The 23963-nt window shown below is 44.8% G+C and overlaps 1 protein-coding gene across 1 annotated transcript in view; it reads left to right on the forward strand.

Moving 5' to 3' along the window:
• Positions 1-23963, forward strand: part of LOC146789753 (multidrug resistance-associated protein 1-like) — a 621679-nt gene that overhangs the window by 199958 nt on the left and 397758 nt on the right. The window contains exon 5 of the mRNA XM_085632086.1: positions 11032-11157. Within this exon, the coding sequence (XP_085488212.1) occupies positions 11032-11157 (126 nt within the window). The remainder of the gene's footprint in view (positions 1-11031; positions 11158-23963) is intronic.

The following is a 23963-nucleotide window of genomic DNA, read 5'->3' on the forward strand; positions in this document are numbered from 1 at the left end:
CCTAGGATGCTTGATTCCGGTCCAGGGAAGACATGGCTTGCCAGTTCGGGCTGGACTGTTCCCATGAGGCACAGGGTCAAGACTGATTTGCATATGGCCATGTCTAAACTGGGGTGGTGTAGTGGGCAAACGAACGATGGATTTAACCCAGATCTCTTGACTGGGGGAGAATGTATGCATTGTCAGCATTCCGTCCATCATTTGTTTGTTGTATCACTTCATACTGTAGGCAGTGGATCCCTCAATATGCATTTCTAGCAAAACCACTCATCCAGTTGACAACACAGGAGGCAGCCACATCGACTGTCCTCCCTTGGACCCAAGAACATACACACGCCTTTGAAAGCTTAAAGAAAGCTTTATGCCAAGCACCTGTCTTAGCAACACCATGTTACAGTAAACAGTTTACACTTTTTGTTACAGAACGCGAAGGTACTGCCTTGTCAGTACTCACTCAGGAACAAGCAGGATCACACAAACCATGTGCTTATTTCTCTAGTACATTAGATCCAGTAGCTCAGGCACTTCCTGCGTGCCTGAAATCGGTGGCAGCAACAGCTTTAGCAATCAGACAAAGCGATGCCATAGTGTTAGGACACCAATTGACAGTACAAGTACCACACGCAGTAGAGGTTCTCTTGAACCGTACACAAACACAACACTTGACTATAGCGAGACTCACCGGTTACGAATTAACATTGTTTCAGCCACATATAGAAATCAGACGTTGTAATACGTTAAATCCTGCCACACTGTTACCAGTGGGCGGAACAGATCCATTGGCACATGATTGTGTCGAAGTCATTACTATCACGACGAAACCCAGACAAGACTTGACAGACATCCCTTTGTCAGATCCAGACTTGACATTGTATGTAGATGGGTCATGTATGAGAACAAGTACAGGAGAGTTAGTGGCCGCTTACGCAGTCACAACAGACACTGAAATCATTGAAACAAACTGTATTAACACTTTGTCAGCTCAAGCAGCAGAGCTCATCGCTCTAACACAAGCCTGTATTCAAGCCACAAATAAAAAAGTCAACATATACACAGATTCACGTTATGCATTCGGAGTCGTCCATGACTTCGGCATACTGTGGCGAGAGAGAGGTTACTTAACTTCTCACTGTGCCCACATCCAACACGGACCCCTCATTCAAGCCCTATTAGACGCGATTCATCTACCTACTGCAATATCGATTATGAAATGCAAAGCCCACACAAAGGTTACCGATATCATTTCTCGGGGTAATGACCTAGCTGACAGAACAGCTAAACAGACTGCTCAGAATCAGACTCATACAACTGACACGATGAAGACAATAGTTCCGACACCAACACATTGCATGACAGTTAAGGATCCCGCCCTTGATGTAATTGACATACAGACACATGCTACATCAGAAGAAATAAAGAAATGGACTGAATTAGGAGGGATCCAAACAGATCAAGGATGGATGACGAAGGAAAAATCTATATGGTTTCTTCCCGACTCAATGGTTCAAGTCATCATTAACACTATACATAGTCCAGCGCACCTAGGAGAAAAAGCTATGCTAGACAGCATTCAACACATTTGGTTCAACAAACATTTACGAGCCGCAGCTAAACAAAAAGTTCGTACCTGTATGATATGTTGTCAGTTTAATCCAGGTAAAAGCATCCCCGTAGAGCAGGGTGGATTCCAAACTCCCGATCATGCTTTTGAAGTCCTCCAGATGGATTATATCCAGATGGAACGATGTCGAGGATTCAAATATGTTCTCGTAGTTGTCTGTGCTCTTTCCCGTTGGACAGAAGCATACCCGGTTTCAGATTACACTGCCCCGACTACTGCCAAACAGTTAGTTCGAGAATTCTTCCCACGGTACGGTTTACCACGTGTTGTCTACTCAGATAACGGCCAGCCGTTCTCATCCGAACTAATGAAACACGTTTCCCTTTTATTAGGCTACCAATGGAAATTCCACTGTGTCCGACATCCCGAGGCAGCAGGTCTCGTGGAACGCCATAATCAAACTCTGAAAATTAGATTGTCCAAAATATGTAGAGAAAAAGGAGTCGATTGGATAGTAGCCTTACCAGTTGCGCTCTTTTACATGAGAATGGTAGCACATTCTCGAACAGGGCTATCCCCGTACGAGGTGATCTTCGGTAGACCACCAAATATGTGGGGGACGCCTATACCTCGCAAAATCACTGATGTTGACTATAATATGCTGACAGATTACCTGGCTTCCTTGATGTCTGCACTACAATCTTGTCGTTCACAGGTATCCGCAGCTTTTCCCGATAATACTGAGGTGAAGCCCCATGACGTGGTTCCTGGGGACCTGGTCCTGGTCAGGAATTTTGACCGGAAGACCCAACTGGATCCTAGGTGGAAGTCACCGAAGTTGGTTCTACTGACCACAAGGACAGCCGTGAAGATCGAGGGACGGAAAGGGTGGTTGCACTCGAGTCATATCAAGAAATTTTATGGACTACCATCCAGTGTGAATACTCAACCCTGTATTCCCTCACAGACAGACTCAAAGCTCCCCTTGGTTGAGCAGACAAACTCAGAACTTTACAAACTAAAATTAAGGTCTAGTAAGTCAGACAATTTGATTGTTTAAGTCCTCTCCAAGGTGAATCGGTTGAATTTGTCTCTGACATGTATCCTCTAGACCGGAATAGAGAAAGAAATCATCAGATGCAGCTCAAGAAGCATGCGTATTGTAAATCATTTCGTAGTCACTGCACAGTAACATTATTAATTTTGTTTTTTCTAAGTCTTCTGATCATCATTGTCAGCATACTATTGCACATGTATTACCCTATTCTTAAGCGTGCTTACAATGTAACTGCAGAACATTCTTTTAGCGAATTACCTCCGCATGAGTTGTCCTATAGATTTGCGCTGCGCAACAACACATTCATTAGTATGTTACATCATTCCCATCAAACCAGCAATGCCACAAATTGTTGGATATGTGGCCGACTCCCTCCCTATCAGAACTATAAGGGAGTTTTGCCCCTCTTTCCCTATCCGTTCACACACAATGGCTCCTGTGGAGCATGGTTTAGTTTGATTAATTCCCTAGATTCAAATTCCGCAGTTTATCAAGACAACTGGGTATGGGGAAACCTGAACTTAGTTTTGCTTAAAGTCTGCTACCCTAACAAGGAGGGACTTCCCAAAAGAACAGGAACCGATCTAGAAAATGAAGTATATGGATTAGGTAATTTTACACTTAACCTTATGATCCTGAACGTTGAATCTGAAGCTACACCAATCTTGCCCGCCATGTCAGTATTCCCAGTAAAAGGGGAATTATGTGTAAGAAAGAATGGTTCCATACACATGGGCCATAGTAAATGCACCACTGTAATAAAATTCAGTGATCAAGGCAAGTCTACATTTAGAGCTTCTCGCCATTCCTACTTTATATGTGGCCAGACCGCATATATACGTCTACCTCTAGATTGGGATGGTACCTGTTACATAGCATTCCTTCTGCCACCTGTTTTCCTAGCTCCTCCTGATTATCATAGAAATACCCATTTAGTACACAATAGACAGCAGAGAGATCTCCCAATTGTCGATTACACTGAAACAGCATGGGAAAAATACACAGATTTCAATAAAGGTTTCTTTCCTTATATAGGTACAGTCACTAATAGTAAGCTGATACGTAGATTAACTAGAACCCTTGAAGCAGTAGTGAACGAAACTATTTCCGCCCTAGGCAATTTAACAGAAGAGCAGTCTGCTATGCGGATTGTTGTGCTTCAAAATCGTCTTGTCCTTGACGTCATCCTGGCCGATAGGGGCGGAGCTTGTAGGGTCATCGGATCAAGTTGCTGCATTTTCATACCAGAAAATTCGCCGTCTGTATATAAAGCCATAACTCGCCTTCATAAGATTGTAAGCCAGATACATCAGAGTCCAGGCACCTGGACTTGGTCCGGTTGGTTCTGGGGCGTGTTGTCAGCCTGGGGATGGAGAATCCTATCCTTCCTAGGTATTGGCTTTCTCATACTATTCAGTTGCTGCTTATGTCTACAATGTGGGCCAGCGATTTGTGGTCTGTGTGCCACATCGTGTATCCCACATCCAAGTTTTCGTTCAAGATCCCGGAAGAAGAAAGAAGAACAAATGATGCTATATGAACAGATCGATGGATTGATGAAGATCGATATCTCCTGAGGGTCCGTAGGGGACAAGGAGGGAATGAGGAAATATGAATTTTGTGATCAGTTATGTCCCCTATCGTAGACCCCAACGGCTCCATGTACATGCTATAAGTACATGTATGTTCCCTCCTGCTCCAGTTTTGAAGACGCAAATATATGTGCGTCCACCGTCAACATGTCCTCTTTCAGATTCGCCATGAATGGGTCAGATATTCCATTCCTAAGTATGAAAGGCCACCGACTTTATGTGGTTCACTTTCCAAATTTTACAGATTCAGGCGAGTAGGCCCGAATTCTGTCATCAAGCCTTTTCCTGCCTTCTGCCTCCGAAAGCTCCAGTCTGAGCCTGCATCTGTGTCCATGAACTTTGTCCTACTCCCTGCGCGGCTAACGGTGCCTGATCCAGCCTGTCGCCTGCCAAAAACTGTATTTCACCTTCAAGATTATCTCCTCCGCTCCTCATCCGATGCATTCCTGTCTAGTAGTTTAGGTAAACATTCCTCCAGCTACCGTGCAAAGGGCCAGGCCTCGCTGACCTCATGCAAGTAATTCATAGCCCCGTTACCATGGAATATTCCTACCCCCTCGCATCTAGTGTAGACACTTAGACGCTTGTACACGCACTAACAGTCAGTATAGAATAGATTCTATCCTAGAGACCTCTCCTTTTGGATAACACAGTTCTTTAAACATAGGATATTAGATATGATTTGGGATTAGGTTGACATGACCCCCAGACTTCTGTCTCCACATGTAGAGTTAAATGTCAAGTCCCCTTCACCCTCTAGTTGCACGTCAATCACACGTCATGCGGCTGCGCGCGCATCTCTGCCAAAATATTTCTGCTGACATTGCAGGATTCTCTTATGGATCCACCCACTTGTGACATCATGTTTAATGACGTATTTTAGTTACACCCATGTATACACCTTTTTCCGTTACGTATGCACCTTTTATCTATACTATCAGCTGTTACGCCTCTTGCATCTGTTTCACTGTAATGTATTTTCTATAAAACTGCTTATCTGTCAATAATGTATGCCCTTCCTTCCTGAACTTTCGTGGTGATGGAATAGAATGCCTACAATTCGAATTGTATTCCTTTGTATAGGAATAAAGCCTTTTAAAACCTCTAATACCACGGATTCTGCCTCTTATATTTACTGAGTTATTCTTAATAGACTTTACCGCATAAAAAATAGTACCGGTAATGAAATATTTACCACACGGGCGAGGCAGCTGGCGGGTTGGGCGGAGGCTCAGGGCCTGTGCGACGTATGGCGGGTCTGGCACCCGCACACACGGCAATACACTCACACCTCGGCCGCACATCACACCCATGCACGCATTGACGCGATTTTTGTCCCCCCCACCGATTGTGTGGGCATCCAGGACATCCGCATCCTCCCTAGGGGGATATCCGATCATTCTCCGCTCCTCTTAGGCCTCGGCCCCCCGCCCCGCGCGGCTCGCCAAATGTGGCGCTTTAACGCATGGTTCCTCCAGGATAAGACGCTCCGTAGGGAAGTGGGGTCCGCCTTGGCGCATTACTTTGGTGACAATGACGGGTCGGTCTCCTCGGCGGGTACCCTCTGGGAAGCTTGTAAGGCCACTGTTAGGGGGGCCGCCAAGGCACATGTGGTAAAGCATCGCCAGGCGCAGTTGCAGCAGCTCACCGCCTGTGAGGCCCGGGCGCTGCGCCTGGAGCGGTCTATCTCCGACTCTGGTGATCCGGTCGAGACACGGCAGCTGCGATTCCTGCGTGAGGAGATTCGTCAACGGTCGCTTGACGCGGCCAAGCTCCTCTGGCAATCCTCGGTGGCGAGGGTATACGGTTGGGGCGATAAGAATGGTGCACTCCTGCATCGGTTGGCCACTTACCCCAGGGCGTCACGCATCATCCCGGCGGTGACCGACTCTGATGGCACGCTCCAATCCTCCTCCGTGGCTATAGCGGACGCCTTTGCTCAGTACTACTCACAGCTGTACCGGGCCCGGGCGTCGGATCTGTCCCTGGCATCACTGCTGGCCGCTAGTGATTTACGACTTCCCCGACTCTGGTCGGGTGACTGGGAGAGTCTGGAGGTGCCCATTTCTCCTGAGAAGATTGGGGACGCGATAGGGCGCACCGCTGCGGGGAAGACCCCGGGCCCGGACGGCTTCCCCCAGGAGTTTTATGCCACCTACAGGGATCACCTGGTCCCGCGGTTGGGTGCCCTCTATGCGGAAGCGGTCGGCAGAGGCTCCTTTCCCCCGGAAGCGGATATCGCCACGATTGTGGTTCTGCCCAAGTCCACACCGCCGTCCAGTGACAGGTCGGCCTATCGGACGATCTCTCTTATCAACACCGATATCAAGCTTTACGCGGCTGTCCTGGCCCAGCGACTCCGGCCCTTTTTGTCGTGCTTGGTGCACCCGGACCAGTGCGGCTTTATGCCGGACCGGGGTACTCGACATTGCCTTCGCCGCCTACATGTGGCCTTGGCACATCGCCACCGCATATCTACTTATCTCGCCCTCCTGCTCGCCGATTTCGAGAAAGCCTTCGACTCGGTGGGGTGGCCATACCTGTTTGATGTCCTGACCCACATGGGTTTCGGCCCCAAGTTTGTTGGAATGGTACGGGTCCTTTATGCACGCCCCCGCGCTAGAGTGTTGGTTAATGGGGCACTGTCGAGATCGTTCTGGATCGGCCGGGGTACGCGGCAGGGGTGTCCACTCTCGCCCCTCCTCTTTGCGCTTGCAATGGAGCCCCTGGCTGCCCTGATCAGAGCGGATCCTCTCCTTCGGGGGTGGGAATGGCCGGGCCTTGAGGCGGACAGGATCGCCCTCTACGCCGACGATGTCCTGTTGTACCTGGGCGACCCGGCGCGCTCGGGCCCCCGTGCACTTCATCTCTTGGGCCGCTTTGCCCGCGCTTCTGGCCTTCACCTAAACTCGCGCAAGTCGGTCCTTGTGCCCCTGCACCCCTCTCGGGAATGTTTTGACTGGCAAGACACCATTCCCCTCCGCCGGTTGTCCTTCAAGTACCTGAGCATCTGGGTCTCCCTCCTCCCGGAATTGAGCTGGGCACTTAATGTGACCCCCCTGGTCCAGAAGGCCAAGGCAGATCTGGCGCGATGGCAAACACTCCCGCTCAACCCGCTGGGGAGGGTGGCGCTCTACAAAATGATGATTCTCCCCCGGTTCCTTTATGTACTGCAGAACACCCCTGTGTCCTTTCCAAGGCCGTGGTTTCGCGAGCTGGACGGGCTGGCCACCAAATTTCTCTGGGGTGGTGGGAGGCCACGTTTGGCCCTGTCAATATGCCGCCTGCCCACCTTTGATGGGGGGCTCCGTATGACCAACCTCTATCTTTACTACCTGGCCACCCGCCTCCTGGTCATTCACGATTGGTTTGGGGGGGGGGATGGTCTGACCCGGCCTACAGAGTGGAACTGGAGGACCTGGGTTTCTCCTGCGTTCAGGACCGCCTGTACGGCGCCCCCATCCCCGCCTCCTGCCCAGACATCACCAAGGCGATCTTCCTGGCCTGGCGAGCGGCGCTCCGCTACACTCGGTGGACTGGGAGGCTGACGCGCGCCACCCCCCTCTGGCACGGGACATGGTTGCGGGACGTTGTGGGATTGGAGGGTTTTAGATCATGGGATTTGCTCGGCATCTCCCAGCTGGGAGATGTCTGGCGGGGGGGACGCATGTGCTCGTACTCGGAAATGCAGGCGCGCTTCTCCCTCCATTCATCCCAATTCTATAGGTACCTCCAGTTGCGACACGCTATACGCACACACACCCCACTGGACATTAGGCTGCCGGACCACAGCCCCCCGGAGGCTCAGGTCATGCTGGGTAACCTGGGGAGGGGGGGCATATCCAGAATATATCGCTCTCTTGTTAATAATACCCCTGCACCCCGGGATGGGCAGAAGGAGCGGTGGGAGGAGTGGGTGGGTCCTCTGGACGAGGTTGATTGGCGGGATGCCCTTATGGCCCCCAGGCAGGTGATGGCCTCCGCCAAACTGCGGCTTATTCAGATCTCCACACGGCCTACCTCACGCCGGCTCGCCTGCACCGTGCGGGCCTCTCCACTGACGCAGCTTGTCCACGCTGTGGCTTCGATCCGGCTGACTTCATCCACATGGTGTGGTCTTGCCCGGAACTGGGGGGGTACTGGAGGGGCATAGAAGCCGATCTCACGGAGGTCTTGGGGTGGGAAGTGCCACATGACCCTAAGCACACCTTACTGGGCATCACTGACGGCCTGGATGGCACTCGTGCCGAGAAATTGTTTCTCATGACAGCGTTAATGGTGGCGAAGCGAGATATTGCGGCGGCCTGGAAGCAACCGCAGCCGCCTAGTTTGGCCAAATGGAGCAACGGAGTGGACTGGTGTGCGGCATAGGAACGAACCCTATACGAGGCGAGGGGCTGCCACAAAAAGTACCGGAGGGTCTGGGGAAAATGGTTAGGCAATGTATTGTGAGCATGTGGTCTGGGGGGGGGGCGGGGAGGGGACTTTGGGGGGGGCGGAGAGGTAGTGCGAGCTTAGGCGGCGCTTTGGTGCGATGGTGGTCCAACGGGCTCACTGTTTTTCTGTTGTGTCATGTAAAACAATAAAAACTTGTTTATCAAAAAAAAATTCTATATGGCTGTTCAGGATAACCATGCAATTTGTACGCCTGTAGTCCAGGAGACCCACATGTCAGTTTAGGCACAGAACTATGCCAGGTGTTAAGTATCTTAAAAATGATAACTTTACATACAATTAATCTAAATGGTACTTAGTGCTCATCCTGAAAATGTGGTATGGCTCCAGTCTTCCATTACCTATGATGGGCTTCCTTCCTCTATGGCATGTGGTAGCACTTCAATGTCGCCACTTCAAAGTGGAGATTGATGCTTTTCAGTTGGTGAGTTAGGATCTGCATGCAGCAATTGGATGAAATACCACACTTGAGCTTTTCATGTCTATTATACAGAAGTGTGGCGTTTACATCATTATGTTATGAACAATTAATTATTGCAGTGATGGAAAACATTGTTTTCTATCGAAATTATATGAAATCTGTAATATAGACAATTCACCTGGCACCATAATATTTTGTTGCTGATATTGCACTGTGTATGGATTCATTCATTCTATTGATTTTCAGATGATGATTATTGAACAGTGAGATGCATAACTCCTGCTTTTGCATGTAAGTTTACACAGTGGTGCATAGCTTACATATGTGCAAATTGAGAGTTGTCAGAAAAAAACAGTATAAGAAAGTCTTGATGATGCAATGTCGACTAATTTGAATATGCAAAGTGCAGGGGCGGCTTCTCCGCAATAGTGGAGGAGCGTCGCCCTACCGGCTCATGGCCAGCAGGTGAAAAATAAAACGATATTCTATCATCGTTTTACTTTTTACCTGCTGGCTGCTCCAGCGTGTTTAGGAAGGGGCGAGCCATGGGAGGGGGGGCGGAGGACTGGTTCGTGCACTTGTAAGTGCGCATGTGTGTTTGGCCGGCTGTTTCGGCCCGGCCAAACACACATGCACACTTAGGTTTCTCCAACCGGTCCGTATTGAACAACCGGTTTGGAGAAGCAGCACAGACTCCCTGTCCTGAGCGAAGAGAGTCAAAGCAGTCCTCTCAGGCCAATACCAGCGCTGCTCTCATAGAATGAGAGCAGCGCGGGGATTACACAGGGAAACTGTGATGCAACCATTAAGAAGAACACGGAGTTGCGATGCGGGAGGCATCCAGCAGCTTCAAGTAAGTATTTCTTTTTAAATGTTATTATTATTAAACTCCCCCCCCCCCCCCCCCCGCGCCTCCCCCTCCGATTCCCCTCCTCCCGTCTCATCACTTTTTGGTTGTGGCAGCCACCACTGGCAAAATGCTAAAGAAAGGCAGTGCAAATGTTTACAACCAAAAAATAAATAAAGGGGAAAGATTTTCTAATTCACAAAATCGGGGGAAAAGGTTTGCTCTGATCTGTTGTGCTTGAAAATCATTCCCTCTTGTATAAGTTAGCAATGGACATTGGGCATTTAATAGGAACTTTCTTTCCGGATAGACAAACATGTCCTCCACTGTTGTTGTGTATTTTGAGTATTCAGATAAACACACTTTCTTCATGACATTTAATCTTGAGAAAGTAAGGGCCAGGTGTACAAAAGGGGTTTAGCATTCACAAACCCTTCAAGGAAAATAAGCTGCATTTAAACAAAAAAAGTTTCATTTATTAAAAAGCAATCACAGACTTCGGGGTCTGCTAACCTGTGCAGGCCCCCATCTCTGGGATAGCAGGGAATTGTAGTGTGTCGCGTTCTGCGACCTACTTCATTAAATAAATGAGGTAGGTCAAAGTGCGACCCACTACGATTCTTTTTTTTTTTTTATGAACCGATCTATTAGTACATAGGTCGGTACACAAAAATCCACACTAGCCACAACAATAGTGGTCGTGATTTGCAACCAGGATTTTGGGACCTGTTTTTAGTACATCTGGCCTGAAGTTCCCATTTCTGAATTTGGCTGAGGAAAAAGGTTGCATTTTCTGAATTGCATACATTTTCAATGCATTTGTTTCCATTTATTCCATACTCTTTTTTTTCCATGACCCTTTTTCCATTTCCGGCTAAAGTAAAACATGGTACAAGTAGAAATGTTTGTAAATAATAAAAATAATCACTTTTTAGGATCCATAGGCTGTACTTTTTACAAGTAAAAACAAATAGCTGTTTGCATCTGGGTCGTTCATGTCCAAGTCCAAAAGGATATAGACGCGATTTGCAAATAGGTATATTCCCTATCCTTTGCTTAGACTTGTACAAGTTGCTAATTTACATTTTTGTTTTATAGGATGTTTCAACTGACTCACTACGCTTTGCTGTCTTATGTGTGTATTTTGCGCTGGTTGTGGTGCAGTTACTTCTCTCCGTCTTCAATGATCATCTTCCCTTCTTCGCTAGCATTAAAAAGGAATCAGTAAGTGCTTCAAGTTTTAGTTATCATCTTTTCTGCTATGTCAGTTACATGATTTAATTGACTTAGAAGTACAACGATTTCTCTATTAGTAAATAAACATCACAGTGGTATTTTTCAAGGACCCTGAGTCAAAAGCAAGACAGGTTGCTACTGTCCTTGATTACTCAACTGAACCAGAAACAATAATTAACTTGATTGGATAAAGGTGTTGTAATTCAACTAACATACATTTAAGTCATTACAATTGCATCAGAGTGCAATTGTAATGACGTCAATGTTTGTTATGTAATTACCACACCCTTATCCTATTCTACTGATTCAAGGTGATGATATTTCTGCAGTGTTAATGCCTCAGTTCATCAAAGAAAAATGTTGAACATTACAACAAGCAGAAGACCTGCTATGTTAGACTGTCTAGGCTGCTGGGTATGTGTGGAGTGCTGAGAAAAATTAGTGTGGTTGTAATAATCTGCAGAGTTCTATAAAAGAGTGAATTAAGTGTAGTGATCTGTAGAATTCTGAGAAAGATTGAAACAAGAGTGTTGACCTGTAGAGTTCTGTGAAAGATTGAAGCAGGAGTAGTGATCAAAAGAGTTCTCAGAAAGATTGAAATGAGTGTAGTGATCTAAAGAGCACTGTGAGAGATTGAAGCAGGGTGAAGTGATCTGCAGAGTTCTGTGCAAAATTGAATTAAGTGTAGTGATCTGTAGAATTCTGAGACAGATTGAAGTAAGTGTAGTGCTCTACAGAATTCTGTGAAAGAATGAAGCAGGGTGCAGTGATCTGCAGAGTTCTGAGGAAGACTGAAGAAAGTGTTGTGGTGTGCAGAGGTCTGTTAACGATTTAGACATGTATAGTGATCTGCAGAGTTCTGTGAAAGATTGAATTATATGTAGTGATCTGTAGAATTATGAGAAATATTGAAATTAGTGTAGTGATCTGCAAAGTTCTGTGAAAGATTGAAGCAGGTGTAATGACCAAAAGAGTTCTGAGAAAGATTGAAATGAATGTAGTGATCTACAGAGCTCTGTGAAAGATTGAAACAGGGTGCAGTGATCTGCAGAGTTTTGAGGAAGACTGAAGAAAGTGTAGTAATCTGCAGAGTTCTGTGAAATATTAAAGCATTTGCAGATTTCTGATGTAGATTGGGTGGCCAAAGTGGAACCACTTGAAAGCATGTCTGGTCAGTAAGGAAAGAGGGTAATACGCAGATGTGGGTGAAGCTGGCTCCAGCATAAACAACAGAAAGCGCAATCATGTGATCGACAACAATTGCAGTGACTTGATTGGTGTGTTTCTGCAGGGGGTAAATGGTGTATTTGATTATATTAAGTCTGAAAGATTCCAGAAGAGCAGATAATTCTCAGAGTGTTGAGAGCGAAAATCTGGTAGATTTGCTCTCCACGCAGGGCCCTATTGGACTCCTTGGCCCTGCTAAGCCATACTTGCACATCAGGGAGCAGACCGTCATGTGGTCTCATTTAGGCCCGGATAGGAACACCACCATTTTACATGCTCACATTTTTAAGTTTGATTCTTTCTTAAACAAGTTGACATTTGACACACATTTGCTTTTGTGCCTGTGCAGGATAATATTCTCTGAAATGCCTTTTTTGCATTTTTCACTTCGTAGGCATAGTATCAAATACCTTCAATGTTCAGTACAAGGGCTAAGTTCACTGCGTAAAATGTAGTTGTTTTTTATTGTCCGCTTGGTGACTGAGCTATCATAGAACAATCAACAATGTCAGCCTGATAGGGACTTCGGCATGGCAACAATGGGATGTTAATTATATAAACATCATCACTCCCTCGTTTAGGAGCATTTTGCTGGCACTGTGAGATCTACCCATGCTGGAATTCCAGCCCAGCTTATTCTTGTTTACCTCATACGAGGGATGAAGCCCAGCTCTACCCCAAGATGGGCTCCCTGATGACACTTACCCACAGGTAACGGGGGAGTTAGATCACCCTACAGGGATTGTGGCAAATTCACTCACCCTAGGTACACTAGGTTAGGTAGTATTAGGCAGGAGCGCAAAATATAACAGTATTTGTATGCAAGCATATATTCTCTGTTACAGTACGATTGAATTAGTTATCTTCTTCACCATTCTCATGAAATGCTGATCACGTTATTCTGTTTCCTTCTATTGATTAATGCAGCATATGTATTTTACTCAAGAATCACAATGCTTCAATAAATATTGAAATGCCATGCTGTGTATTTCTTGTCTATCTCTTTGGGTATGAATGAGTAACCGAACAGAAACGTTCTAGATCTGTTACCACTATTTCCTCTAGGAGTCAGGGTAGTCATGTTCTGAGGTTGCATATTACACATGTCACCTAACTTTTTAGGGATATAGATTGTGCACTGTGAGCTAGCAGGACTATTGCCAACATATCCTGATGGTGTGCTCAGAATCAGTCTTGCACAGTTTTGATGTTTATGTTGTCTGACAAACACACAGTTTTACTGAGAAAGTATAAGCTGTACGACAACAAAGGAGCTCGCTTTGAAGAGGACCTCAACAGCCTACGGACCTAACCCGGGAGGATGGAACTGACACTCTGCAGCCCAACGGATGGAAGGTCTAACAATAAATTTGGTCAGAGCCATTAGAAGGCAAATTCCTTGAGCCCATTCGTGTCAGTACTGTGACTTGCCGATTTCTGTGTTGGCAGTAAATGGACAATTCACTGAGAGTTACTGTAAGGCTACCAACCTAAGTGGCCAATTTTAAAGCTCTGGGGGAGACTGCTTTACTAATCATGGGGTAGGACCTACCCACAGCCATTGTAAGGATGGCAGTCAAAGTACACAATGCAGCTGCCCTATCGCCACCTTTTTTCTTTATCCCAAATGTTCCATCTGTATATTGAAGGGCCTCTGTACCTGAATTGTGCCCCAGATTGCAGACCAGTGATCCTCTCGACCACATATTTGGAGTGGTCCCAGATTGAACAGATCCTATACTGGTCTCCTCACTTTGTAGTGTGAAGGTGGTTGCCACACCATGGCCCTCTCTGCTCGAGTACTGCTTGGTGGCAGCTAATTATAATTTTTCTGCACTTAGCCCATTCAGGGTATTTGATTATCATCCTCCACTTGTAAATAGCAGTGCCGCGGCTTGGGGGAGATCAAGCTACTTTGTGTTTATTTTACTTTTTTAAGATGGTAATGTTAGCAAATATTAAGCACAGCCATCCCTGGCATAACTCTTAGCCAAGGTTAAAACAAAAATCTGCTTTACTAGTTGCCAAATGTTTACCTTTTTATAACTGCATCGCTTGAAAGATGAAGCTAGAGTATGACCATATCCCCGCTACTCCTTCCTCCTTACTTATTTTTTGGGGTCTGTCTTCAGGAAATCCATATAGTTACCCTGCAGAGCAGCATCCCAGAGCAATTATCTTAGCCTCTTGGGCCTCTGCATATAAACAGAGATAGCTGAAATAGAGTTTGGAGAAACCCTAAAGCCTGTTTACCTCCCACCACAAGACTGAACGTTGGCTACAGAAACATCAATCGCGATGAATGCCGTGTTCACAAGCATCCTCTCAGCACCATTGTCTCCTCAGGTGAGATGGAGATGGGCAGATGTAAGGTGTAGGTGATTCGGATGGTGACTCTGCCAGGTGAGTGCACCCCTCTCTGCACCACCTTTTACTATTTTCTCCTTTTATTGTTGTTCTCTAACCTTCTGAGATCCAGTTGTCCAGCACCACCTTGGTAACCCAGATTGCCTGATTCAGAGACCCTCATCAACTTTAAAGCACTGTGTGCCGCACACACAAACTACCTGCCACTGCCCTTCTTTTACATGCCCATCAGCACTGCAGACACCATTGTTTACTTTGGGCCTTTTTTAGACTTTAGGTGATGGGGTAGATACTCCTTCACAAATTGGGCGGACATCCTGTTCGCCTTACTACTAGTGCAGTATAGCCTATAGCATATACATCATTTTGACGGATTATCCTGAATGCTAAACTTTAAATAAGGTCCAATGCTCTGTGCTGTCCAGATATTTACGAATCCTTATTGTCACAAACTTTAATCAATATCAAATGGTATAAAAAAGCAACCATGTTTGTTGCGAACATTGCTATCCTGCATCGAAACAGCAGTCTATAGCCCTTTGTGAACATTAGCTCTTTGTGTCATCATATTGCCATTTCTATACTGCATTTTTTTGGGTTTGTCTTACTGTTCTAGGCGTTCTGAACTTCATGAACATTCATTAATTCCAAACATTGTGTAGAAGATTTACCAAGTGGCCTGGTTCCATTGCTGTACAGCTTGATTACTGCAAGCCTTTAAAAACGACTGTTTTTTCTTTACATGAGTTTACATCTCTTTGTGGGATTACCGGTTACTTTGTAGGATTACCATGTTATATAAATGTATTGTTTTTGTGTTTGATGTTTCCCATTTTCTAGTTGCTGTTTGTACTGTAAATATATTTGGAATATAATGAGCTATTATTAAAAATGTTGTGTAACACATCCTTGGCTGGACTTTCATACTTTATTAAAAGTATGATAATTGTGTTATGCACCGGTTAGACTCACCCTACTTGCCACCCTTGAGTTAAGTCTTGGATTCTTGCCCACGTCAACACAGGGAGCCAAGGAGAAGTAGGTGAGCCACTCTCCGCTCCATTCTTCTTTAGTCGTACTCAATGGCCTCAAACTGCTTGCCCTGGCCACCTTGCCTGGATAGCCATAGTTGATGCAGTATGCATTCAGGATTAGAACTCAATGCATTGTCCAATATTTAGATGACCACAGTTGGATCTGGCAGGGGTTGACTTCAAACCTGCTTACAATGTCCTTGTTATTGCTTCACCATTTATTTTGTGGTGTAGTGTAGAATACTTATGGGTAGGTACTGCCTTGGAGGGAGCAAGTGCCCTGCCCATGGTGAGAAATCAGTAATGTTACCTTTCATGTGTGTGCGTGTGCCACTAGTATGTGATGTACTGAGTGGTTGTGTGTTTGCTAGATGATGTCTCCAAGCCATACTGGAGAGCTGTGAAATTGTATGTAGTTATGTAGATGCCCTGCTGCTGCAGGGGGTGTGCAGATAAAGTTCAGAGTATGGTTTCCAGCCCGTTGAATACATGTTGGCATTGCACAAGTCGTGTGAATAGTGCCTTCATCTTGAGTGCTAGGATGGAGGCACTAAATGTTCAACAGTGGTTTCTGTCTCTGAAATGGAGGGAGTGTACTGGACCAGAACTGTGAGTCGGTTCCTCTACTGACCCAGATGTGCTGCTCAAGGTTAGTGGATGTTATAAAAAGTTAGGATACCGGGTCAGAAATGTTAAGTACTGGTTATATAAATGCAGAAAACTAACAGTAAACATAACCACTAGTTATGTCCCATTTATGGACAAAAAAGATGTCTGGGTCCTAAGTGTATTCTGAAGTCATGTAGCTCACATTGAAGTGCCTTTGACGCTCTTCTATTCTGGCTGTTCTGCATCACATCATTATCTGGACTTGTTTTACTCGTTTGGCCACATGTTTATAAGCTTTTGGGATGATGTAATTAATGCTGAAGATAATTTACTCCCTTCCTCTCCCAGTGCAGCTGTTGCAGTGCCACATGTGGGTGCATTAATACAACCTCATCCTTCTCATTGCTTTGCTAACCAGTGAGTTGAAAATTTGCATTGTACTCTCAGTGAGAGTGCATCAGAGGTGAGCAAATGGGTGGGGTAAGCATTTAGATAGAGAGGATTAAACTAACTACAGTGTGTGCAGTAGTGTGGCTCATGACAAATATAGAAATCTAAAAGGAAAAAGCCCCCAAATAGTGCATGGCTATTCAGAGCACTGAGTGAGAACATCGAGCTCTGTTGCAGACAAAGAAGTGGCTCGGGACCAATGATGGCTTATGCAGACCTTCTTCCCCAACATCCCAATGTTTGTCTTTCTGTTTCTCCCTGCATATTTTAGAAGATTCTATTGCCAGTGGGTGGAATGCTCTAATAGTCTTAATGCAAGGGCCAATGGAATTATGTAATTGTGCAGCCACAGCGTTTTTCATATAACTATAGATTTGCCGCATTTGCCAGATAATCCACCATCTGGTGCATAACCTTCAGATTTTAACAAAAAACATTTTGTTACTAGCTCAAACGCTTCAAAAGTTATTAAAAGCACAGAAACACATGTTGCAGCGCAGTGGAAGGCCCTTTCCAAAGCTTGACAGGTCACCTTTCTGGTTGCTTATTGCTATATTTCAGTATTAAACTGGAGCAAATGAGGTGCAACCAATGCCCAGATAGTGTTAACAAGTGTAGCAAGCATTAGCAAAGCCAAAAGGTTTCCCCTATGCGAGACCTATTGACGCTGTGTTTTTCTCCAGATGTTGCAGAGCAACGCCGACTGCTGTGCAACATGGCTTAAAGTTAACCCCTTGGCTGCGGCAGGAATTCCGTCGCAGCGCTGGGGGGGGTTTGGGGGCACTACGGTGGCGCCGTGCTCATGACGGAACCACTCCGTCATGAGTCACGGTTGAGGTGTGCTCATGACGGAGTGGTTCCGTCATGACTCCGCCCACGGCGCTAATCGCCCGCACAGGCGGGGAATTAGCGCCGCATGGGCGGAGCGGCCGCCAACGGCCGCAGCATGACGGAACCACTCCGTCATGAGCACACGGCACCCGTGGCTCATGACGGAGTGGTTCCGTCATGAGCACGGAACGGGTTAATAAAAGACGAAGCTCTATGGCGCGGCAGGGATTGTGTACTTTGAAACATTTCGCACAGCACCCTGCTGTGCAAAATGTCTGAAAAAAACATTGATAGAAATAAAACAAAAAAGACAAGAAGAAGAGAGGGAACAAAAAAGTTAACAAAACGAAAAACGAAAAGAAACACACCGCCATAACAGACCACGAAGGGCATCACTGTTCTGGCATTGTTTTTATCCTCATTGCTTCCTATCTCCAAAGCCGCCTCTGGTTGGCAAGCACTGTGAAACAGCCTACTGCTGCATTCTGGTGCCATAGGAGCAACAAATAAAAGGAATGTGCACATTTATTGGAATAGTGAGAGTGGGGGCACTGAGTCAGATTGCGCAGACTGCAGTCAGTGTCTGCCAGTCAAGATTCTACGTCCCATCAATCACAATAGAATAGTGATTTTTCAGTAAGGGACGAGAGAAGGAGGCGATAAATATTTTGGCAACAAAATTGTAAGTATTCCCTATACTTCCTTAAGCGCCCTCTGAAAAGGTGTGAGTTTATTAGCTGAGGGCCAATAACTAGCACAATTGAATAACTTTGTGTTCAGCAATTTTAAATGGCCTCTCTTGTCAAACTTCTCATTCTGAGGCCTGACAAACCATATTATAGACTTGTTTTCAGTAATATTTTCTCCCTTCTCATTACTGATTTCCCTTGTTCTGGATTCCTCTAGAATACCCCCTAATCGAATGAACGGTGGTGCCACGGAAAAGAAAGCCCAGCTATCTTCACAAAAAATCGGGATAAGTGCAAAACGTATTTTTCATAAAAGCCACATACGTTTTTTGCAGAGGAGTGCCTTGCTGTTGCTGCCTGAATTGGCACAGATATCAAATTAATAAAACAGACAAGGATTAATATTTTCGTGTTTGCAGTTTTATATAGCATGAACTCGAAGTGAAAGCATTAGAGAGCTTTACATGAGCAAAAATTTTATTACACAAGGACTCATGTATATTTTGCTTAATGAAGGGGAAATTAAGTGATTTGCCTTGAATCACATCACAGGACTCGAACCTGTCGCTCAGTTCTAACGTCAGCAGCTATGCCCGTTACGCCAACTCATCTCCTCGCAATGAAGATGCCATTTCTCTTGGGTAAATTGTCAAGAAGATGAGCACGTAGTGTAAAGTGAAACCACATCTCTGTTGGTTTTCATTTACATTGTACAGTTCGTTTCCTGCATCAAGTGTAAAAATAAAATATGTCTGTGCAATCTATATTCCTGACACCTAAGTGCCATAAATGGATTAGCAAAAGTTCAAAGCAAGCAACACAAATCACCTGAAGCCGCCAAACTTGCTCACAAAGAAAAAAGTAAGTTGAAAAAAGCTGACGAAAAGGAGTACTTGGGCCAACCTCCAGGGGTAAGAAAAACACATGAAGAACAGGAAATATCATGCTACTACCAACAAAAACTCAAGGAAACAAAGTGATGACATATGTGTCTTTATGAAAAAAAAATATTTGCAATATATGTAGAGCTAAAATTTAATGGAAGAAGACATGGGCAAATAAGTGAGTTAAAGTGTCAAGCACATGAACAAATGAAAAGTGAGGGCGTGCTGTAAGCCCCTCTTAATATGTATATTGATTACAAGAGATTTCACTAGCAGAGCGCAAGTGCTGTGCAGACGAAATCTAACAATGACAAAATAATGGCATAATACTATCATAAAATGTGCTGCTTTATGCAGCATAATTTGCCGTTTATTGCCGCATAATTTACTCAACCCTGCCGATAATAATCCTTCCAGTCGCATAATTCCTGTGGCCCTGCTTATAGCCCTTCTGCCTGGAACTATCCAGTTTGTTACAGGTCCTTTCGCTCATTGTAGGTCGTTGCCTGCAGCTTGGGCCTATAACGCAGGTCCAGGGTCTTTAATAACCGATATAGCCCTCAGCAGCTGACTACAAGGCTATGTAGTAAAACATACTTAATATCAAAAGGGATTGGATCACTTGACCTGAGTAACCAGGGTTTGCAACATTCATGTATTTTCAATAAAAAACCCTCATTCACATGCTCAAGTCGTAAGGCGGTATATCTTGATTCTCCGCCCTGTTTGTTTAAAAACGTGATAGCATCATCATTGGGTTTCTTTTTTTGTCGTATGCTACCCCCATCCGGTGGTGAACCACTGGTTATTGCAGTAGTGATCAATAAAAAAGGAAATTAACGTGCTCTGGTGAGGTGAATTCTAAATGTGGTACTAAAAACTCGTATACCTAGATAGTATTTTTAATCAGTCGACTTGAGCACGTGAATGAGGGTTTTTTATTGAAAATACATGAATGTTGCAAACCCTGGTTACTCAGGTCAAGTGATCCATTCCCTTTTGATATTTAGTATTAATGCAAGGAAGCTGAATGGATCACAATCCCTTCCTTCTCCCTCCTTTTGATTTAATATATGTAGTTAAACACACATCAGTTTTTTTAATGGTGCCATAATGTCAATGTGTTTCTGGTTATGGTTTGTTAGTAGTATCACTGCTAGTATACCAATACTAACACATCCACTAGTATTAACATTACACATAAGACTGTTATATTACTGCTATTAATAATACACCTATCTCCTGCTTCTGCTATATTTACTTGTCATGCCAGTGCCACTGATTTTCAGTAGTATTACTGCTCTTATAGCTTGTAAAATACTAATTTAGTACTAGTACCATTACTGCTGCTAGCTCTTCTGATTTATTATCCCTAGGCCCCTTACTCTTGCATCGTGCACAGTTTTGTGTATGTGCTTTTTCTAGGACTAGATTTTGAATCTGATTATCAGGTGTGATTATAATTGTCTACCAGCTGGAGACCACCCATCAGTATTTATGTGGAATTAGATAAGTCTCTTTTTGTTCAGTGGGCGACTATTGGATGTGTGCCTGAGTGAAGCTCCCATTCCTTCAAGCCTTACAATCTTCATGCTCTTTTGAACCGACACACGGAGCAGAAACCCCAGAGGCACACGTGTCAGCAGAGACATTCAGCATTACATCCTCCCAAGGTTGACTGGTGATTCTGAAACCAGGCTTAGGTGTTCTGTGACCCTCAGGGTGTTGCAGGTTCACAAAATGATAGTACTAGAGTTTACAATTACAGGGGGGAGCTAGTAAAGGAACCAAACTACCACACTGCTTGGACTGCTATACCAATTAAAGTTATACCATAATGACAAAAGTGATTTCCCATATTGGTGGGTCTTGATTGCTGTGGTAAATGATTTACCAATAGTGCAGTACTTTTTGATGCATTGCTACACACACCGACAGTGCTAGGTCTGGTAAGGACAGCATACTCACAGAGGGTCCCATTAATAGCAATCGCCCCTGGTGAGAACAGTCCAATGGGTCCTGTACGATGGGCAGAGAACAGTCCGGCTCCCAGACGCTTCTGTGAACCAATGCTTGCATAATTTGTCCAGCACTCTCTTCTGTGCATCTTTACTAGCAATTCTTGGATCAAAATCTGTCATTTTCTTTTCAGAAATACTTATTATGCATTTATTAGCCTTAAATGGCTTCTGGATTTCTTTAGATGCGCCCTACACACTAAGCCTTAATTTTGTCCATCACTCTCAGTATTTTAATTCCGTGCTATTAATTGGAGCTGTTTATTGGACTTCAATCAATCAAAAATCTTTATTCGGCATCTAGAAAACACCATAAAAGCACATAGCAATAAAAATAAAAGATTTCATTAAAATCCATGCTGCTATACATCAAATACAGTACTAATTTTTGCTTCAGCAAACCCCTCTTGTTTTCCTTATTCTTAAGGCCATCTTCAGGAAATTCACCACACAAAACAGAGTCCAAGAGTCATATACCATTTGTAGGTGTCACAAGGCGACACTGGCCTGCTTGAATTTAGCCTGTTTTAAAATACCAACTAAAAATCGACGTCTCGGCACTGAATAAAATGGGCATAACAGTACAAAATGAAGGGTATCCTGAGGAGATCGTAGATCGCAGCCACAGGGACCCTTCTGCTCAACCGAAACAGTAAAACCGTGAGGTACAGATAACAAGTGATGTAAAAGATTGAGCCTAAAACGGGTGATTAAAAACCTATCCTGAGCATTACACATAAGGTTCCATCCCCACCACCGTTTTCAACATATTGTAAGCTATCACAGAGTTCTTTCCCCCTTCTTTTGTTTCTCTCTGCAATTGGACATAGTTAAAATTTCTTTTCATCACCAATTTCCTGTCCAAACGGGTAATTACCATGGGGGTACTAAAGAGGTTTTTACATCCAATAGACTCAAGAGAGGACTTTACATGTCTCAACCAAGGAGTGGACAACCCTTTATCCCTACTGATGCTGTCCATGATTATTTGCCTGTTTAGTTCAGCCTCTGGGTTCGCCCATATCCTAATCCAGGCCATAATCGGCTTCAAATGAACCACATCCTCTATATAAACCAATCCTAATTCCTCATGGGTGACATAAGACGAGGAACTTTGGGGAATGTTAAGTAGGGATCTCAGGTATTTATTCTCCTCTGTCTGAAGCTGATGGACTTCTCTACAGCCCCAAAGTTCAGCTGCATATAACACCTTAGCACAGCAAATTGAGGTGTACAATCTTGCTATCTGCTCCGGGGACCACCGTCCCAGCCTGCGTCCATAATTCATAATGGACCCTGTGGCCGAGACTAACTTTATGCATCGTTCCTCCAGTAAAATTTTAAAATTTAAACGGCCATCAAATAAAATGCCTAGATATGAGAAATGTTGTACTTTCCCTATACTATTGTCACCCATTTTATAAGTGAATTTCTTAATGGGTTTGCGTCCAACCTCCATAACAAAGGATTTAGAAAGATTGCCCGACAAATCCAGCGTGTCCATGAAATTAACAAAACCGTCTATTAGACGCTGCAAGCCCCTGGGTGTGCGTGCTAGAAGTACCGCGTCGTCTGCGTAGAGCAGAACCAGGATTGGCCTAGATCCTACCCTGGGGGAATCCACCTTTAGATCAAGTAATGCTTGCTCCAATCCATTAATATATAGGGAGAACAGAAAGGGGGCCAAAATGCACCCTTGTCTAACCCCACTGGTGCATGAGAACGATGCTGATAGGTTCCCCTCGCGGTTATATCGGACTCTAGCAGATGTATTACAATGTAGGTCCCTAAGTATATTTATAAGTCCCCCATCCACCCCAACCTACTTAAAAGGGCCCATAATTTTTCCCTGTTTACATGGTCAAATGCGGCCGTTAGGTCCATAAAGCCTAAATAGACCGACCCCTCACTTGCTAGAGTATATTTAGCCACTAGTAAATATAGATTTATACACTGGTCGGATGTAGATTTCCCCGGTCTAAAACCATATTGAACATCAGAAATGACCCGATTCTCCTCCGACCAATCCATCAATCGTGCTAAAATCACACATCTCATAACTTTCGCTGTGACGTCGATCAGAGAGATCGGGCGATAACATTGAGGATTGTCCCTATTCCCTTTTTTGAAAATAGGGACAATTATCTCTGTGGACCACGAACTGGGACAGCCAAACATTACTGCAGCATTAATCACTCTTGTCAGTATGGGCGCCCACAACGCAATATTATTTAGAAAAAGATCCGGGGGAATGCCATCCGGTCCTGGCGCTTTATTAGGGGATAGACCCTGTATTCCTCCAATGATCTCCTCCAACGTAAACATAATTGCAGGTACCTCCCCTGCCTCCACCTCAGAGGGGATTGTGCTATCCGCTACATAATTATAAAGGCCTTTGAAATGAGCTACCCAATCTTCCGGCAAGATATTGGTGCCGAGTGCGGGAACACTAGCATCCTGAAAGCATGGATTATTAATTATTTTCTAGAAAGCGGATGTGTCCCTCCTTAAGGCAGCCTCCCTTAGGTCTTCCCAGGCCTGTGTTTGAATGGCTCTTTTCCTGCATTTAACTGCCTGATTATAAATCAGCCTTGACTCTTTTACTTTCAACTTATCCCTTGGTGAGATTTTTAAACATCTTTTTACATTTTTAAGGGCTAAAGTGCAGGATTTGTCGAACCATCT

This window comes from Triturus cristatus, chromosome 10, assembly GCF_964204655.1.
Source record: "Triturus cristatus chromosome 10, aTriCri1.1, whole genome shotgun sequence".
Lineage (NCBI taxonomy): Eukaryota > Metazoa > Chordata > Amphibia > Caudata > Salamandridae > Triturus > Triturus cristatus.